The sequence below is a fragment of the Mesocricetus auratus genome, unplaced genomic scaffold, assembly GCF_017639785.1.
Source record: "Mesocricetus auratus isolate SY011 unplaced genomic scaffold, BCM_Maur_2.0 Super-Scaffold_100676, whole genome shotgun sequence".
NCBI classification, from domain to species: domain Eukaryota; kingdom Metazoa; phylum Chordata; class Mammalia; order Rodentia; family Cricetidae; genus Mesocricetus; species Mesocricetus auratus.
In genome coordinates, this window is record NW_024429266.1 from 118,888,873 (window position 1) to 118,908,115 (window position 19,243).

The 19,243-nt window shown below is 50.6% G+C and overlaps 1 protein-coding gene across 6 annotated transcripts in view; it reads left to right on the forward strand.

Moving 5' to 3' along the window:
- Positions 1–19,243, forward strand: part of Adcyap1r1 (ADCYAP receptor type I) — a 50,714-nt gene that overhangs the window by 21,539 nt on the left and 9,932 nt on the right. The window contains exons 5-15 of one of the 6 annotated variants that reach the window (XM_040737296.1): positions 1,592–1,612; positions 2,434–2,475; positions 5,131–5,240; positions 5,737–5,834; positions 6,251–6,383; positions 7,523–7,676; positions 8,021–8,081; positions 8,629–8,698; positions 12,210–12,301; positions 13,847–13,888; positions 18,675–18,758. In XM_040737296.1, coding sequence (XP_040593230.1) covers positions 1,592–1,612; positions 2,434–2,475; positions 5,131–5,240; positions 5,737–5,834; positions 6,251–6,383; positions 7,523–7,676; positions 8,021–8,081; positions 8,629–8,698; positions 12,210–12,301; positions 13,847–13,888; positions 18,675–18,758 — 907 coding nt within the window. Of the gene's footprint in view, positions 1–1,591; positions 1,613–2,433; positions 2,476–5,130; positions 5,241–5,736; positions 5,835–6,250; positions 6,384–7,522; positions 7,677–8,020; positions 8,082–8,628; positions 8,699–12,209; positions 12,302–13,846; positions 13,889–18,597; positions 18,759–19,243 lie in introns of all 6 variants that reach the window. The other 5 variants (XM_040737297.1, XM_040737301.1, XM_040737299.1 and 2 more) reach the window with 5 other exon arrangements.

A 19,243-nucleotide genomic window follows, 5' to 3' on the forward strand; every position in this document is an offset into this window, starting at 1 on the left:
GGTTTTGTTTTAGCAGATAGTAATGTGACACAGTGGCTGTCTCCCAGATGGTCTATAAGGATAAAGTGAGGTAACTTAGAGAGATGCTGTGTAGCATATTCAGTAGGGAAGTTAGCTGACGACATCATCTCAGTTACCACGATGATGACATAGCCACGGAGATGCCACAGAAGCTTGCTTCCCCTGGCTTGCTCAGTCTGCTTTCTTATAGAACTCAGGACCGCCTGCTCAGGGATGGCACCACCCACATTGGGCTGGGTCCTCCCCCATCAATCACTAATTCAGAAAATGCCTTTCTCTGGCTCTCAAAGAGGCATTTTCTCATTGAGATTCCCTCCTTTCAGCTACCTCTGGCTTGCACGTCAAGTTGACATAAGACAAGCCAGCCTGTGCCAAGAAACCAGAGCCGAGTGGAGGGTTCCGTGGAGTTCACATGGTGTGTCTGCTCATGGCCTCTGGTGCCACTGAGATGATGTGTAGACTTCCTGGGGCCAAACTGGAAACCCACGGAATGGGCACAATGATATTTGTGAATCAGGGAGCAAGGAAATACTCTGCCCAAAGACAAGACCCCAGTGTGCCTGACTTCATGGGGCTAGTGTTAGGTCTTTTCTGGGAGGCCACAGCCAATCATTTGCCTCTCCCTGGCTTGCAGGAGGAGGGGGAGAAGGAGTGGTCCTCACTGGGGTCCTGACCCCCTCCATCCAGAGAAGGCGGGTTTGTCTGTATAACCCTCCTCGCTTCAGCCCACATCTTGTCTCCTGCTAGCCCAGAAGAAGCTGTTTTCTGAATGTTCATATCCTGAGGGCTGGGCCCAGGGCAGGCCAGAGGGTGAATTCTGGAGGAGGATCTAGGTAGAGAGGCAGAGTGCATGGAGGGAAGATGGAGGCTGTCAGGGACAGGGCCGAACACTAAGATTTATTCCCATGGAATCCAGCTTAATCCCTCCCTCCATGCACTACCCATTGCTTTATTTCAGTTAGTTGAAGCTTCTGGAACATCCTCCCTAGGCAAAATTCCAGCCACAAAACCTCCCCCACCCCTCCCTACAGTAGCAGCCACAAGAGGTGACAGGAATGAGGGTAAAATGATTTTCCTCAGCCGCACCCGCCTCAGGGAGCGGGGAATGTTATTTACACCTGGCTCCTAATGGTTCATTAAAGCAGGGCCTTCAGCACCTCTCTTCACGAGCCTGGTGGTGAGACCTGCCCTCCCCACAGAAGGGAGGGCACCGCAGACTCTCTTTGCTTTCTCATTCCCGGGAAGCTCAGTGACAGTGGTGTTGGATAGGCCTTCCGGAGGTGCTGGCTTTGTGGGAGCCCTGGTCAATGCCTCCCCTTCCTCCTCAGGTACTGACCTGGGGGTGGAGTTAGAGGCCTCCCTGAGCCTGCTAGGTCCTAGCATGGGATCCTCAGGCCTTCAGGATCCTAGCAGAGCTCTCTCAGAGTTGGGGGGTTGGGGGAGAATGCCCTGTGAGAACAGACCTTACTTTAGATCTGCTCACTTCTGTAATCATATTCATGTTCTCTCTCTCTCTCTCTCTCTCTCTCTCTCTCTCTCTCTCTCTCTCTCTCTCTCTCTCTCCATACAGTTTGGATGACAGAAACCATAGGTAAGAGGACACTTGGGAGCACAGACAGAATTCCGTCTGCCTAGCAGGAGTTCACCCTTAGGAGGTCCAATGCCCCTGGCTGCTGGAATGATGGTCAGGTGGGGTAATGTGCATGACAGGACCTTCAGGGACCAGCTTCTTCCCTCCCACCCATAATTTGGCCATCATGGAGGCTAGGAGAGATGGAGGACACAGTGGTTGGTTTCAAGGCCCTTTAAAGCTCAGTCAGGAGTTTGTCACCAATGGAGGGGTTGGAAACCAAGTGGGTGCATAGTGCGTGCATGGCCCTGTTTGTGAGTTCACGTGGAGACCATCATTCCAGCAGCAGGGAGGTGGGCAGGTACCTACTGAGCAAGAGAAGAGAAGAGAATTAAGGGCAGATTATTGGGGGGGGGTAGCAGGACAGGGAAGTTTAGAAATGGATTTTGAAAAGTTGAGAGGAAATGGGCTTAACTCCCAGGCCATCCTTAGAGAAATATCAGAATAAAGGTTATGGAGTTGGGAGAAAACTGCAGACAAACTTTTTGGGATTTGGGGGTTCCCTTGGTTAAAAAACAGACAGAGCACCAGTAGAGGTTAGGAAAGAACCCCAAACCCCAGGCTTACCTTTTCCCCATCCTGGAGGTTCTCTGGTGGGGACCAAACCGTGGACCACTCTGAGCATCATAGCCACCCTTGTGAGAGGGTGTGTACCAGAGAAATGAGCAGCTGCTGAGTGAGAGGTAGCCTCTTGATCCCAAAGCACTCACTGCAGTCCTTAGCCTTGGATAATGGGGCCGGCTGGCAAATGCAGAATTCTGATCCATGTTTCTGTTTTGCAGGGGATTCTGGTTTTGCTGATAGTAATTCCTTGGAAATCACAGGTGAGTGGGGAGCTAGAGCTACCTTGGGCTGGTGGGGTTGGAGGGCAGCTGCCATGAGAGCTCTGAGACCTGCTTTGTAGCTGGACTTCATCCTGTGTGTGGTCTTGAGTGAGTGGCTTCCCTGAGAAAGCTGGGTGTTGTCTCCTTGGAAGATGGCACTTGGGTCCCCAGAGAGAAGATGCTACGTCCATCATGCATGTAATCATGTGCTGGGCAGGTGGGGATCTAGGGGTGTCTTGAAGCCCTTCATGTATTGTGAGCGTGGAGCCTCCGGATTGCAAGGCTTTGGTGGCTTTGGACCTCCCACAGAAGTTCTCAGACTTGAGCTTTGCACTCCAGTCTCCTGGATGGGGCCAAGCCTTGCACCAGCCTGAGCATCACAGCCATGGCTAGGGACTGGAGCTGCAAGAGGCTGTGTTCCAGAGAGATGTGCGGTGGCTGGGTGACATGCAGCCTCCCTATCCCACTCCTGCTCTCTGCAGACTTGGGAAAGTGCAGAGTGGGGCTTCACCCCAGTCTCTGACGCAGCCAGCTGGAATGGGACCAGATGCATGGCCAGCCAGTCTCCAGGTGATAGGGTGGGGCCCTATCAGGACGGTGCTATCCTCCTACGGCATTGCTGGAGCAAAAACAACCCAGTGAAAGAGATGCTGTCACTGAGGGCTGTGACAATCTGGAGAGCGCCCCATCTTCCGGAGATTTCTGTCAGAACAATATTCATGGAACCATTTTGGGAAGTAAAAGGTTTATATTTTTCTGAGCCTACATCGTGCTATTAAAATAAAGAGGGAAAATAAAAGACAGGAAATGGCTTTTCCCTCTAGGAAGCTTTTTTTCTAATTGATTTCCAAATCCCTGTGCACCTTTAGTTGCTTTCTTCTTCCTACCTCTTTGAGATAGGCAAAGCAGAGTCAACCAAAGCCCAGAGAGGCCAGTGGCTTGGCCATCTGCCTCCCAGGGGAGATGGGGCGGGGGGGGGGGCATTCAGACTTTCTGAACTGTTCAGGAGCCTTGAAATGAGGTTGCCAGCAGCAGCCTGAGACAAATTTTTCAGAAGAGGAGACAATCTGGTGACACCATTAAAGAGTGAAGTCCCTGGCCTGCTGGACTCCCTTCTTGGCTATCACTGGTGTCAGAGAAGCTGCAGAACCTCCCAGGTTGTTCTGGGCAGTGTCATTGTTCTGCTGTTCCTCCCGCCCCATTCCTCCAAATCCTAGGGAGGGTATGTCCAATGCTCTTGGCTGAAGGCAACTGGCTTTACACCTTCTAAATCTACCAGCAAGAATAGCTGCTGGTTAGAAAAGTGAGGGGTCTTTCCCCCTCCCTTCTGCCCCACACTGATCCATCACCTCCTTGTTGAGCTCCCCAGAAGCTACCTTAATCACAGAGGACAGGATCTTCCCAGCAGTGGTCTTTTACCATACTCAAGTCACAGGTCTCTGTTGTTTTATGTCTGTTTGTTTGTTTTGAGACAGAGTTTCTCTGTGGCTTTGGAGGCTATCCTGGCACTCACTCTGTAGACCAGGCTGGCCTTGAACTCACAGAGATTCACCTGCCTCTGCCTCCCCAGTGCATGCGCCATCAACGCCCGGCTCGCTGGTCTCTGAAACCCAAAGACTATGTCAGAGAGGGCAGGATGAGGTCCTGGAATCTGTGCCCTACCAAGCCCACAAAGTGACCAGGATGTACAACTGAAGTTTGAACCTCTCTGTTCTGTCTCTGGGGATTTAAAACTACCCCAAGTCCTGTTCCTTTCACTGTTTCCTAAGAGATGGGTAACTCTTGAGCTGCCAGATAGGGACAAGTGTCTAGTGCTGGCTGGAAGAAAAGGCCTACTTGCCTTGTGCTTTCCTGGACCTTAGAGGCTCTCGCAGGCTCAAAATGACATGATGTCATTCAAGGCTGAAGCAACCCACTCACATGAAAAATAGCCTGCCCACTGCTTTGCAGGTAGCAAATGCCTCTGCCAGTAGCCGCGACTGCTCTGTCCCTCCAGAGTCCCACACAATGACCTTAAAGTCAGTCCAAAGAGAATGAATGCACATTGATGTCAGGAGACAGACTGCAAAACTCTGAAAGGCAAAAAGAAAGCAACAAAACAAGCTTTGTAAGGTTGGAAGTGAGAGAGGGCAGGCCTGGGCTTGCTAAAAGCAGTAAGTCAGGTGCCCCATCCGTGTGAGATGCTCCAGCTGCTGGGAGGCCCAGAGCTCTGTGTTCATGTGGGCTGAATCCTTATCCCACTGTCACCCGAGGAGGTCTTGAATGTTCTGGATGCCTTGTTAGGGTCCCTGGGGCTGGGGTTGAGGTTGGATTGGAAGCAGTGTTTGGGATGAGTTTCTAGGTGCACACTGACCTTTTGAGAAGTGCTGATCCAGGACCCAGGGCAGGCTCCAGATCCTCCTCTGGTGAGTGTTTCAGAATATTGCAGGAGCGGTCCAGGCATGCTGGGTTCTTGGTTAAGGGATCAGGTTGCTCATTCATCCTACCCCCATGCCCCCACCATCGTCAATGAAAGATGAGTGCCAGGTCTTCAGCAATCACTCAGTCTTGGGCCTTCTAGGTGAAGATTGGGTTTTCAGGAATTCCTATTCTGACTCATTTTCAGGGCCATTTAAACCCATTCACACACCTTGCTTAGCTTTCTGTTCTCTGCAGACATGGGGGTCGTGGGCCGGAACTGCACAGAGGACGGCTGGTCAGAGCCCTTCCCCCATTACTTCGATGCTTGTGGGTTTGATGACTATGAGCCTGAGTCTGGGGATCAGGTAAGCCTGATGGGAGGGTTAGTTCTGAGGAGCTCAGGGCTCCAGGGAGCACACATGAGCACCTGTTGTATGCTGGGCTGGAAGCAGGGAGTGTAGGATGTTCATTCACTTTGCTGGAGCTCTGTCCCTTCACAAGTCCCCTCAACCCTGGCTGATTTTTCAGGACACTGCCTTCCATGTAGCCCAGCAATTGAGGGCTCAATGCTGGTCTAGCAGGGAGTTTCTTCCACCCTTCTTCAAGTGGCTAAGGCTGCTTTCTGTTCTGATTGATCAGGGCCCTTGCTTCAATAGATTCTGAACATGCTTAGAGTACTGACCTTTTGCAGAGAGGAGCAGGAATCCAGCCAGGAGTGGAGTGATGACAGACAGGGGGAGGTGTTGGACCCATGTTGGACCCATGGGTGGGCAGGCCCTGGTCTGGGATGCTGGGTGTGGGTCCTAGGGGGTAGTGGCTGGTCCCAAGTAGAGCCCTGCGTGTCCCTGTGCCCCGCTCCAGGATTATTACTACCTGTCGGTGAAGGCCCTCTACACGGTCGGCTACAGTACTTCCCTCGTCACCCTCACCACTGCCATGGTCATCTTGTGCCGCTTCCGGTGAGAGCCCACTGGCTGTCAGAGCCAGAACTGTCCATCCTGTTCAAAGTGCTTGCCTCCCACCATCCCTGGGATGCCCCTTGGATGGCAGGCCCTGTCCCTAGCACAGCGGAGGAGAGGGCAGCCCATGTTTCCAGGACCACACATTCGGGCACTACCCCTTCCAGAAATCTCCTTTGCTTGCTCTAATCTCCCTGATCTAGGTAGAGAGGCTGTAGGAGGGAGACTTCTGGCCATCCGATGACCAGATGACCAGGGTGGGAAAGGCAGAGGGTTATCAAGGTGGAAGAAGAGGGTGGCCAGGGAGAGGGACCCCTCATTAAGATGAGCCGTGAGTAGACCCAGAGCATATGCCTTACCCGTGGAGGGTGTGGAATGCTACGCAGTTCATGGCCTCCCCGTCCTGGTCCACGCAGGAAGCTACACTGCACCCGGAACTTCATCCACATGAACCTGTTCGTGTCCTTCATGCTGAGGGCCATCTCCGTCTTCATCAAAGACTGGATCTTGTATGCCGAGCAGGACAGCAGTCACTGCTTCATCTCCACCGTAAGTGGGCCAAGCAGCCCGGACACCCCAGGACTCTGCCCTGCTAGCACCCTACAGGGAAGGTGTCCCTGCAGGTGAAAGCCTTGTCCCATCCAGCTCACGTGGAAGTTCAGGAGTTATGGAGTGATTACAGTATGACCTCTCTCCCAGCCAAAACCCAGTCAGGCCTGCTGTGGGGCATTTGTACGTCGTGTGAAGACATATTGTGTAGTAGAAAGCTGAACTGAATAGCTAGAAAGGCGATTTCTAGGGAGAGAGAGAAGGAGGAAGAGGAAGCAGAGGAGACCCAAAGCAGATATGCAGAGAGTTGGGCACACAGAATGAAAGAAAGGTAAAAAAGCCACGTGGTAAAATGTAGATTAATAAAAGCAGGCTGATTTAAGTTATAAGAGCTAGCGGGACAAGCCTAAGCTAAGGCTGAGCTTTTAGAGTTAATAATAAGTCTCTGTGTCATTATTTGTGAGCTAGAGCCTAGTGAAAAATCCAACTACACACGCCCTCAACCTGGACCTTGGGCCAGGAAGGCGGTGTGAGAATGAGGCTCAGACAGGGCTTACCCAGTCCTTCACTATGTAACCAGTCGTGTGGAAACCTGTGTACCAGCTGTCCAGGGTCTTTGCAGATGCTTCCCAAGCACAGATTGTGAAGGAGGTATATGCAGAGAACTGGCTGATGGTAGGGATGGGTAAGGGCAGGCTGGGAGGTCGTGGCTTGCAGATCTGTTTGAGAAGAGATTTCCCAGGGCCAAGATGTGTGTCTCTACCTGCGATGTGTCCAGATCCTTATTTTGTAGCAGTGTCCTGTGGGGACTGCTGGTTGTTTCTCTTCTTACTTACCTGCTTACAGTGCTGGCCAAGGGAGAGAGGGTGGGAGAGAGGAGCTTGGAGCTTTAGCCTGTTATCGCCTGTCTTTGTACAGCGTGTTCCTGGCTGAGAAGGTTATCTATGCTGAGTACTGGGATGCTGTGTATTCTGCCTACTCCATCCAGGAATGCCTATAACCTTAGGTCCTTGGGGTGCCTGAGACTGAGCAGGCCAGTGCTGATAGGCCTCAGGATTTCCCTTGTTCTGTGGAGCTGGCTTTCAGGATTTACCTGGGGGCAGGGCAGAGAGCTCAGCTTTCCTCTGCTGTCTGTGTAGGTGGAATGCAAAGCTGTCATGGTTTTCTTCCACTACTGCGTGGTGTCCAACTACTTCTGGCTGTTCATCGAAGGCCTGTACCTCTTCACACTGCTGGTGGAGACCTTCTTCCCCGAGAGGAGATATTTCTACTGGTACACCATCATTGGCTGGGGTAGGTCACTGCCTGGGTCCACATGGGTGCAGGCCTCCAGGTCGGTTGTGTCTTTGTTCCCAGCTTTCAGAAACATCAGGTAACAGAGCCCTCACCAGGCTGTGGGCTTCTTAATTCTTAGAACCATTTCCTTTTTTACGTCCTTCCTGTGGGACCCCACGTTCTGAGGGAGAGCTATACCCAGGGGTCATCTTGGGAGACCAGATGTCGTGAAGCTAGGGGAGATGGAAAGTATGACAAGAAGCTGAAGTATGAGGGATAGTAGGGCCCCCATGCTCCCCCCACCCCACCCAAGGCTAAGAGTATTCTGGGGGCAAGTTGGATTTCCTTTTCCTGTTCTCCAGGGACCCCTACTGTCTGTGTGACCGTGTGGGCTGTGCTGAGGCTCTACTTCGATGATGCTGGGTGAGTACAGCTCCAGAATGAGTACATTTTGCCTGCTTGGCTTCACATGCTGTTCTGAATAAAACCCAGCCCTGGGCAGCACCTGAGTGCTCACCCCATATGACCAGTCCTGTCTCAGTCCCAGACCTAAGCCTGGTCTCAGGCTCCTACTCAGCGTCCCCCTTCCCCTTGTGGCCAGCCTTGTCCTAAGTGACACTCCAGCAAGACAGTGGGTACATTTCTGAGCCCATCTGGTATCCTTTGGAGATAAGGAGGAAGAAAGTTGAAGGTGAGGTCACTCTCAACCCCAAGGTTACCCTAAGAGCCCTGGGTCTGAATGAGATACGTGTCCCTTCCAACGATCCCTCTGTGACCCTGATTCTTGGGCTCCGGTCTCTGCCATGACAGGGGAGCAGAGGGAAAAATAAGCCTCCGATGAGGGGTACTTTTCTAGCGAGCCCACCTCTACTTCCAGATCGCCTTGGTCAGGGAGTTGGAGGTGGGGTTCAGTCCCCCAGCTAGTCGTGTGGTTTTCTGCAGGTGCCTGTTATAATTTCTCCTCTTTTAGCTGCTGGGACATGAACGACAGCACGGCTCTGTGGTGGGTGATCAAAGGCCCTGTGGTTGGCTCTATAATGGTGAGTGTCCTTGGAACAGAAAGGGAAGGGAGAGGCAGACAAAGAGAATATAGGAGAAGGGAAGATAAGCTCTGCCACAGCCGTATTGCATGCTGTAGCACCGACGCACAAATTATTAAGCTGTTCCTCTAGTGTTGGACTAGGCTGTTAGTCCACTTTTAATTATTATGAAAGGTGTTGGGAATAATTTCATGCATAATTTTGAGCATTTTAAGGTTTTTCTTTAAAATGAATCTCCAGAGCTGGAACTGCTGGTCAAGGGTGTACATTTAACATTTCAGATCCTTCACCATTTTGCAAAAATGCTTCAACAAGTCACATCCCTCTTGGTGGCTTTGTTCCCCAACACTCCCTGTACTTACAGTACCTGTCATTTGATGGTGCATAGTCCTACGGAGGGTGACGGTGGCTTCTGAATGTCTGTTTCTCTGTGTCGTTGGTGGGCCCAAACCCTTACTTCTACACAGCTTTTTGGTGGCTTGTGCTTACTTTGGACATTCCTGTGAACTTCTTTTATTCTGTCCTCTGGCAGATTGTCTTTTAGGGCAGCTGAGGAGCTGTGACACCTCTTGGCCACTTTGTCATGTTCCCAGGCCAGCGTAACTTCCATGCGTTGGGGTCCTCAGGCTTCATCTTTACGATCCCCAGCCTTCCTTCTTATACATGGAGGATTTCCATCAGCTTAAGCCACACAGCCAATCTCCTCTCAGTTGCTTCACTTCGTGGCTACAATGTAGGCTATCAACGTATCTTTAAGAAATGTTGCATTTATTCCTTGTCTTTTTAAAAATGCGATTTATTTTTCTACTTTCATATTTTTGATGGCTGCACATTTCCAATTCACAGTCTTCTTACAGAATCTTACATGCTGAAAAGTTATTTATCACAAATACCTATGCACTGTGTGTTGGAGACTTTCACCTTTGTGCTATTCATAATGTCTGCCCAGGTAGCTGTGCCAGCTACTGAGACCCTGTGTGCTTTAGCACCTTATATGTAAATTTCTTGTTTGTTCCGCTGAACATTTCTCACCCATTCACTTAGCCAGGAAGATGTTTGAATATCCTTGCTAAGTTGTAAGAAAAGATCCAGTTTGGGGGAAAGTTGATTTTCTCCAAGAACAGGACAAAATTCTCTGTCTGTGGAGTCTTTTGCTTGCTCTGAGGTGTCCCCAGCCTGGGCCTTGGTCGAGTCTAGGGATCTTTCCTTCATTGTAGTATGGGTTATTGGGGTCTTATAGGGAAGTGATCAGTTTTTGTGATTTCTTGCCTTAGCTACAGTTTTGAATTCTCTCATGAGTTTAATCCGTTTTTATTTGGTTCAAATGGGGTTTCTACATAGAAAATTATGCAACCTGTAAATGAAAACAGCTTTTGCCCATCTTTCCCAATGTTCCTTTTATTCCTTGTTTTTATAGAGGACAATGTTTGCTCTAGCTTTGGCAGTAGTCTTGCATGCAATTGGGCAAAGGTTTCTTCCTGGCTGGCTTTTGTGTGTGTTATGAAGCTAAGCACGGGTGTTACATTTGATCACATGTGCTGAAGAGATCATGCCCTGTGACAGAATAGAATAATACACGTAGTCTGGTTTTTCTCTAGCGCTAGGGATACATTTGTATCTGGCTGTGAGCACGTGTGCTTATGTCTCTGGGATAAATTGCTAGGAGTAAGATTCTGGGACAAAGGGTGTGCATTTCTCCATGTGTCTTAGATGCCAGTATGAGTTTGTTTTCTGTTCCTGCCTGGCTTTTGCTTTGTTTTGCCTTTTGAAACAGGGTCCCACTACATGACCAAGGCTGGCCTCAGATTCGTGGTCTTTCTTCTTCCATCTCTTGAGTTCAGGAATTGTGGGTCCGTGTCACCATGCTCAGCTTTTTTTTTCTGACCTCCCCCCCCTCCGCCGTGTGTAGGGAAGTCAGAAGAGATCAATCTTTAGTGTCATTCTTTAGAATTTTCCCACTTGGGCTTTTGTGAAGGGATTCTCACTGGCTGGGAATGCAGTCCAGGACCTGCCTGTGTCTGCCCTTCTGCCCTCCGATTACAAGCACATATTGCCACACCTACCTCTTCTTTCTTTTTCCCTTCTCTCAACCTGAGTTCTAGGGATCACGCTTAGTCCTCGTGCTTTTTGTAAGGTTTTTATTGGCTGAGTTACCCCTCTGCCTCCTCTTTTATTATTATTATTATTATTATTATTAGTAGTAGTAGTAGTAGTAGTAGTAGTAGTAGCAGCAGGATCTTTGAGATTTTGTTTTTATTTTCCCAGAAGCAATTACATTTCAGGGAAACGGCATTTTCTTCGCAAGTTTGTGCAGTTATGCGGGCCTATTGCTTTGTAATGCACATACTTGGCTACTCTGGAGTTTCCTTCTGAGCTCACTGGTCTTCCCAGACCCTTCCGCTTCCTAGTGGGTTGTTGTGGCTCTCTTTAGTTTCCTGGCTTTGGTCACCATTCTCTCAGGATTTGAAGAAGTCTGTTTCTTTCCTGTGTTGTCCTCGTTCTCACCCCTAGATATCTAATGGTACTTTCTCCTTAGCAGTGTTTGCTGAGTTAACTCAAGCATTAATTAGACAGCAGCAGAAGCAGAAGCAAGCATGGCAGAGGGCAGGGGTGTGCTTTCTTGTTCTAACTGATCTGTGAAACAAAGAGAACGAACAGTATCCTTCTTGATCAAGCCCCCTACCGCTTCTGGTTTCTTTCTGGCACGACTCTTTACCTGCATAGTATTCCCTCTGGTATATGATCACTCTCCAGCTTTTGGATACTTGGTTGTTCTCAGTAGCTGTTATTGTTTTTTAAATAGAATCGTGTTGTTCTTTTCCTATGGGCCGGCGGCGACTTTGGCTCTGGCCCAGAGATGTCGCTGTGCCTGCTGTCTTCTTGTTGTGCCTCCTTTGCATTTATTTGCAGCCCTTCCTCCCCCTTTCTTAGTGCACACGCAGCTTCCCACTTTGTTTGGAGAGCGTCTGTCCCTGATGGCACGTGCTGCTGCTATTGCTGTTCCCAGGCAGTCCTCTAATTAGGAACGCTGTGGCTGCCTCCCTGTATTCCACGACTCCCCGTCCACGCCCCACCTCGGCCTCTCTCTCTCTGAGACAGGATCTTGCTGTATATCCCAGGCTACCCTGGAATGCGCACTCTTCCTACTTTGGCCTTGCAAGCCCCGAGAGTGCACGCCTGCAACCCTACCATCTGCAGAGCTTGGGGTCACCTGTGCAGTCACCTGTTCAGTCACTTCACCACCCTAGCCTTCTTTCCTCTCTCTCTTCCAGACAGTGCTCACTTTCCTGGCTTACTACCTGTGCTCTCTGTTCCTAGGTTTTGTTTTTTTGTTTTTGTTTTTGTTTTTGCATAGAATTCTTTCTCTTGTGTCTTTTCCTTCATTCGCATGACTCCGTTGGGAGGCTTAGAAGTCTGCGAGGGAGCTCACCTGGCTGGGAGAGGGTCCTGGGAGGGGGTGGGGGATGCCAAGCTGGACAGAGTTCGAGTTTGCCTTTCCTCCCCTCCTCAGGTTAACTTTGTGCTTTTCATCGGCATCATCATCATCCTTGTACAGAAGTTGCAGTCCCCGGACATGGGAGGCAACGAGTCCAGCATCTACTTGTAAGTATGCTGCGTGGATATGTGGATGCCACAGCCATTTCCGACCACATGGCCTGCACTCGGGGTCACAGGCAGGACAGAGCTTGAACTTTGCTGGCAGGTTGACCTAGCATGGGCGTTTGCAAGATCTCTTCCTCATTAAAGTGCCTGTGAACTACAGCTGCCCTCCCAGGCCTCAGCCAATGCAGAGCTCCTCAGCTGCACTGGCATTGCATGGAAAGGGAAAGAGAGAGAAAGAGACCGACAGAGCCTCTGGTGGCAGGAAAATCAGCAGAGACCTCCAGAGTCCCTGGGGTAGCTAGGGTCTTGGTTGTTTAGAAGTTGGCTTTCCTTTGGGGATGCTGGTTCTGTGGGAAGAAGAACTGATTGGAGGCATGACGGGGACAGGCCACTCCCCCTGCATCCACTACCATTGAAGCTGCCAAGTGCCTGGCAGTCAGCAGGGGGACTTTCTCCTTGGTCATCCTCTGCTCTGTGTGGGGGATTCTCTCTCTTCCGCCTTCCCCCAGAACAGCTCTGTCCACCTCTGCATCTGTCTGACCTTCTGCCTCAGCCACCTCTGTCCCCAGCAGAGGAGCATCGGCTCTGTGATTGTCACTGAGTGCAAGGCTTTCGCTACACTTACAGACATTTGAGTTCCGAGAAGCGGTTTTGCAGTTGTTGTTACTCTGAAAACACACAACCGCCCCAATCCCAACCCCTTCCCATTCCGAAATCAGACAGAGCTTGGGTTGACTCACCCTTTGGGCTCAGGAATGGGGTGTGGCAGCGTGTGGAGACACTGCTAAGGCTATAGAGAAAGAAAGGTCACGGGCTCTGTGAGGTTGATGGGAGGGGCATAGTAGCAGCCCAGGGTAGAGGCGGGCACTCATGGGGCATCACAGCATCACTGGGGTCTTTGTTATGAACCCAGCTTGAGGCTTGCAACCTTGATGGCTCCCCTGAGAAGAAATGAGGGGGACAGTAGAGAGAGGGAGACAGAGGGCTCTCACCAGCCGTTCTCTTAGGTAGAAAAGGAGTGCGTCAAAGACTGAACCCCAGACCCTCTTCAAGGTTCCTTCCGGGGAGACGGAAACCACTGTATCCCTGTGCCAGTGGTTAGTTAGTGCAGCATCTTTATTATTTATCACGTGTTCTCTGCCTCTGCAATAACTACATAACATTGACAAAGGACACCTTTTTTGGTTATTTTACTGTCTTCCCCCTGCCTGTTTTATGTTTTTGTCATGATTATTTATATACGTAAGCACCCTTGTCTGTTTTTTCATGTTTTGGCAGCTGTTTATTTATGCATTTATTTATTTACTACTTTTTAACAGCCCTTCCTTGTCTGTATCTGTGACATAATAGGAAGTTGTTGCTGTAAGCCCTGGCCTCTTGTTAACGCAGTAGTTATATTACATCTTGCCCTGTACTGGAGAGAGGCCCTTGTCTCGGGGAGTCACAAAACAGCCCCCTTCTCCCCTCTGCCACCTCATTGTCCAATGTAGGAAACCAAAGTCATGTCTCTATGCCAAGCCTCAGTTTCTCTTGCTTGCCTTGTAGACTGGCTCCCCTATTGACTGCCACCGCTTGTCATTGGAGCTGGTGAGAAGTTAATTTAACCTCATTCCCTCTTGAGCACTGTCAACCTTTCTCAGTCTCCTCCCCTTCCTGGTCAAATCTGCATCTTCTTCTTTGGCCTCTGAGTCATCTTTGGGCTGAATGGGAAGCTCCTTCCTGCTTCCCCTACTTTGCTTTGCAGAGATACACACACGGGCTCGGGCTTAGTGAACAATGATGCTCCAGGAACCCTGATCACACATTTGCCATATCAAATACCTTGCCACAGACAGCAACACTATCCATGGCCTCATGGGAAAGAGCAGTGGGCCTTCCTAATGCATAGATAAGAACCACTTGTAATTAGCACATGGTTTGTATTTATGTTTATATTCCGAAGTTAATCCAGAACTTTGAAGAAGCAGCTAGTTGGTTTGCTTTCTTAGTGTAAAAACAGCTCTTTACAGGCTTGACCAGTGCTATTTGGTAGGAAAAACCCCAAGCCCATGATAGCCTTCCAGGTTCAAAGATTAAAAAACCATGTGGATGATGTCTGTAAGCCAGGGAAAGGCTAAGACTGGACTAGGGATCAACTTGATCCTGTTGAATTCAGCTCTGTGTCTAAGTGTTCTCGGGGTCACGGAGACCTCACTGGTCCTGGTGACAAAGCGTCTGAGAGCTGCAGAGAGTGAAAAACCACTTGCGCACAGCTGATGCTCACAGGCACAGCTGGGCGAGGTGGGCAGGCTACCCCTATCTAGAATCCCCTTCTACAGCAGAGGACACTAGTGCTCCCTGAGGTTTGGTGGATCCAGGAGGAAGGGGCTAGGCTGTGACTCCAGTGCAGGCAGTTGGTACCAGAGCTGGCTTCTGTCGTCCCTTCCTGGTCCCAGGGAATCCACAGATTGTAAAAGATAGGGTTAAGCCAGTTTGTGAAATCAAAGGCTTCCTAGATGAAGATCCCTGCCAGGCTTCAGAGACACTCCCCCCAAAAAAAGTACTCCATTCCCAGGGCTTTTGGGAAGCTGCTTGTAAGGGGAGATGCCTGCAGTGGGGAGGAGGGAGAACCCGGGGTGGGCAGGGCATGGTGGTAGATTCCAGGGCTGTGCCTGGGATCCCAAATGGGTGTATTTTGCTATAAAGCCCCTTCTGATCTCCCCACAACAGCTCTCTGGTTTTTTCCTCTGTTTCCAGAACAAATTTAAGGCTGAGAGTCCCCAAGAAAGCCCGAGAGGACCCCCTGCCTGTGCCCTCAGACCAGCATTCACCCCCTTTCCTGTAGGTTGGTTCCAGCTGTGCAGATGCTAAGGGTTTGTCCACTGTCAACCAAGGTGCTCCTGGCTCAACCTTGAAGGACCTGCCGGATGTGGGGCCCTGTGGAGGGCAGGGAAGCCTGGGACTGTGTTAGGGTCAGCAGGGGCTCAGGTTAGGGCTGTGCAAACATCCAACCCTGGACTGGGCAGGGTTGGTTTGCTTTGGCCTTCAGCCTGAGTTTCTGCCTGGCACAGCTCTCTGACTCTGGAGGGTGGAGGAGAAGGACATTTTCTGGAAGACTCAGAATGAGCAAGGAATGGCACAGTTCAACCATGATGTGGCCTGGCTTCATTCTTAGTGCCCATGACTGGTTCTACTCTTGGAGGTGGGCATTGGAAGCTACCTCTTAGGTCTGAGATAGGGAGGGAAGACCTATGTGCAGCCCCCGCCCCCACAGGGATTCTCCGCCTCCTCCTAGGACAGGCCCTGTGTGCACAGGCAGCCCTTCAATCAGGATGTTCAGACAAGGGCTTGGCCTGCAGGTACGGCCTTCCAGTCCCTGTACCCCATGACCTCCACCCTGTCAGTGAGCATCTGCCCACAGAGTTCTGTCAGGGGTGGTTTGGGGAAAACTGTTAACCTGAGAAACTCAGGAAAAGAAAACCACTCTGTAAGTCAGTGGCCACAAAGCCTTGAACCTGGTTGGATGCTTTCTGGGGTCCCAAGCTCATTGTGTCTCCTTGTTGGAGGAAGAAGTGGTGAAGAGCCATACTTCTAGCAGGGGTGCTATTTCTGGAGGATGTTTCCTGGGGACTGGGCAGTTCTGAAGGTGCAGGTGAGTTTGGCTTCAGGAGACCACCGTCGCCTGTAGGCTGCCAAGGAAGCAGTAGTACATGGATTCCTAGGCTCAGAGGTGAAGATGGTGGGGCTGCTGTCTTCACAGGGCATAGATAGCGGTCTGTCTAGTATCCTATTGGGTGTTTCCTGGGACTAGAGTCCAGCCAGGTCCTCGCACAAAGCATGCTGTAAAAACCTTGTGCCAGATCCCCGGCATAGATGTGAGAGCTGAGTCTCTGGAATAGCCCTGACCTTCCCATAGATGAAGAGAAGCCATGTCAGAGCTGGACCTGGAAGTGAGGCTCCCTGACTCGCAGAGGGGACTCAAATCCCCATAGGCCGCCCCCACCATGAGAAGTTTCCATCTTCTGATTGGGGGAGCCCACCTAACACACTCCTGAGTCTCCTGTGCTTCCTGGACTCTGTGGGGGCCTCCAGGTTGGCCTGGGTGTATTTGTAGATGAAACTCTTCTCCCCTCTTGCCTAGTTACCCTGGGAGTCCTACACACTGCCTCTCTCACTCTCTGGCATACCCTGTTGCTTTTCAGTGAGTCTGCAAGTCACCACAGGCTAGGGGCAGGGGTTTGGGAGAGGGCCTCTTCCCCTCTTCCTCTGGAGGGTCTCCCTGGAGGCCCTCTGCATGTCACCTTGCCTTGGTTGTCCCTTGATTTGACCTTCCTCTCCCATCAGGGAAACCCATCCCAGTAAACATGCCACTAAATTGTCCTTCGGCTATTTTCAAGAATTTTTAAAGGAAAATCAGAGGAGTCCGTTTTCTATAAAATGTCATGGATTCCCCAAAAGGGACAGTTGGGGGGGGGAGGAGAGGTTTGGGGGAGAAGGGCTAAAGCTTAGAATTGGAGGTGGCAGAAACTGAGCAACAGGTGTATGGATGTACAGTTTCTTAGACTGGCCCTGTCTGCTTCAGCCAGAGTTGAGGGTTGTTAGCCACTTGGTCTGGGCAAGGGAAAAGAGAAGGCAAGAATAGCCACTGTTCCTGTAGACCCCAGAGATCCTTGTTTTTTTTTTTTATTTGGATCTCTCTCATTACACACACACACACACACACACACACACACACACACAGTCTAGTCCTTTGTCATTTTCTGAGGAACACACAAGAAACTTCTCATGAATACCTTGCAACAGTGTGTCTCCATTATACCCCAAGCTGAGGTTGAAATGCAATTCCTGAGCTTCAGGTCAGTAGGCCAGAGTGGCACCATAGTAAGCTATTGATTTGCAGTCAGGTACTGTTCCTGCAGCTAATCTGGGGAACCCCTTGAGTAGCAAGGTATCAAATAACACAAAATAGGCCCACAGCACCCACCTCGTAGGTGACATGAAATAAGATGCCATTTATTGAATGAGTACCACAGGCCTGGAGAGGAACAGTCTGCTGGGCAGGCTGGCGTTGGCCTCATCTGGAAACATGTAATACATGTTCTTGCCTCCGCAGAGTGACGTGTCCCCAGACTCCAGTTGCCTTTAGATCCACTCTCAGCTGGAGTCAGAAGGCAGGTCTGGCTGTTAGGGACCTAATTGTTCCTGCATGCTCACCTTCATTGGCACCTAGTCCACACCTGTTTAATGCATTCCCTCGCCAGTATGAGTTGCCCAGAGCCCTCTATGGGAGGTAACTTGGTATCTAGGTGATGTGACTCTTGATCTCCGGTAGGGAAAACTAGTGTCCCTGGCTTATACCAGCTCAAGCATGAGCAGGCCCAGGAAGACTCAGCAGAGGTAGGAGTGCAGCTAGATGCCTTTGTGACTGGGGACAGCAGGACACACAGCCAGCCCGGCCCCTGTACCGCCTCCTAAGGGGCTTGTTTCCACAGGCTTTGGCCCTACAGCCCCTGTCTGTATACCTGGATGGAGCAGTGTAGCTTAGTGCTGTCCTGTGGAATTCCTCAAATGGCCTTGTTTCTGTATCCAGCATGGTCACTGCTGGTCATATGTGACTATAAACTCTGATGCTGTGACTAGATTGCTGAGATAGTAGAGTTTTCATTTGATTGGATTTTAATTAATTTTAATTTGAATACCACCTAGGGCAGTGGCCATCTTAGTAGGTAAATACAGGTCTAGACTAATGAACCCATTAAGTCTGGCCTGCTGCTACTCTCCTGTGTCCTTACACTGAGAGGAGGTCGGGGTGGGAGAAGAAGAGATAGTCAGAACATCCACGGTAATCTTTGCTAACAAGCCCAGAACTCTGTCTCCTGCCAGCTATGCGTGAGGTCCACAGCATGGGTTTCCAGCTCTTCATCTTACTGGGTGACCTTGGCAAAGCCATGCTCTCAGTATGGGGCCGACACAGGGATGGACTCTGGCTCCTTGTCTGATTCCCAGCTCAGGTCTTATCTCCTGAACACACCTGCCTTTTGATACTTCTTGCCTAGTAGTGACCCCACTGTGTGTGTGTGTGTGTGTGTGTAGAGAGAGAGAGAGAGAGAGAGAGAGAGAGAGAGAGAGAGAGAGAGAGAGAGAGAGAGAGAGAGAGAGAGAGAGAGAACCACACACTAATACTTATGGTCATGCTTTCCTTTGTCCAGAGCTGACTGTGTTTTTAGTCCTTAGCTTCCTCCTCCTTCTCTGAGTGACTTCCTTAGCTTGTCTCCATTCCCTCACTTCTCTGCCCTCCCTGTGCCCTGTGAACTAAGTCTTCCCAAGTCCTACTGCAGTTTCTTCATCGCCCAATGTCCCCAGCTGACAGAAGTGCTAATCTTGTCACACCCAGCAGCTGCGTGCAGAAATGCTACTGCAAGCCACAGCGGGCTCAGCAGCACCCTTGCAAGATGTCAGAACTATCCACCATTACTCTGTAAGTGTGTGTGGCCGTGGCTGTGGCCGGGTGTCCTGAAGGGGTGGGGGATGCATGCTGCTATTGCTACCACCACCTTGTGCCGTGTTCTGCTAGGCTGGAGGAGTGTGGAGAGCCACCCTGAGCCTCCCAGCCTGCCCCTCTTCCTGGCTGTTGCATGCTGACATGTGTCTTGTGAGTTCTCTGCAGTCTTGTGGGTGGGGCTGGAGGGATTATGGGTATTGGAGCTGTGGCATTGCAAGGACCTCTTGACTTGGTGGCTACTACTGATGCCCGACTCATTCTACAGTCATGAGTTAGTGGCCGCTGAACGAAGCATGTCTTTCCTCAGATCCCTACTTCTCTGGGCTTTAGTCTTGGCAGTTTCAGAACTGTCAAGAGATGGGATGAGTTCACTCTGGGCTGAGCACGTGTGCTACTTGGCTGATTTCAGTCTCCACAAGGATCCTGTAAGGTGGCTTCTTGTACTGTCTCCATTTCTTAGA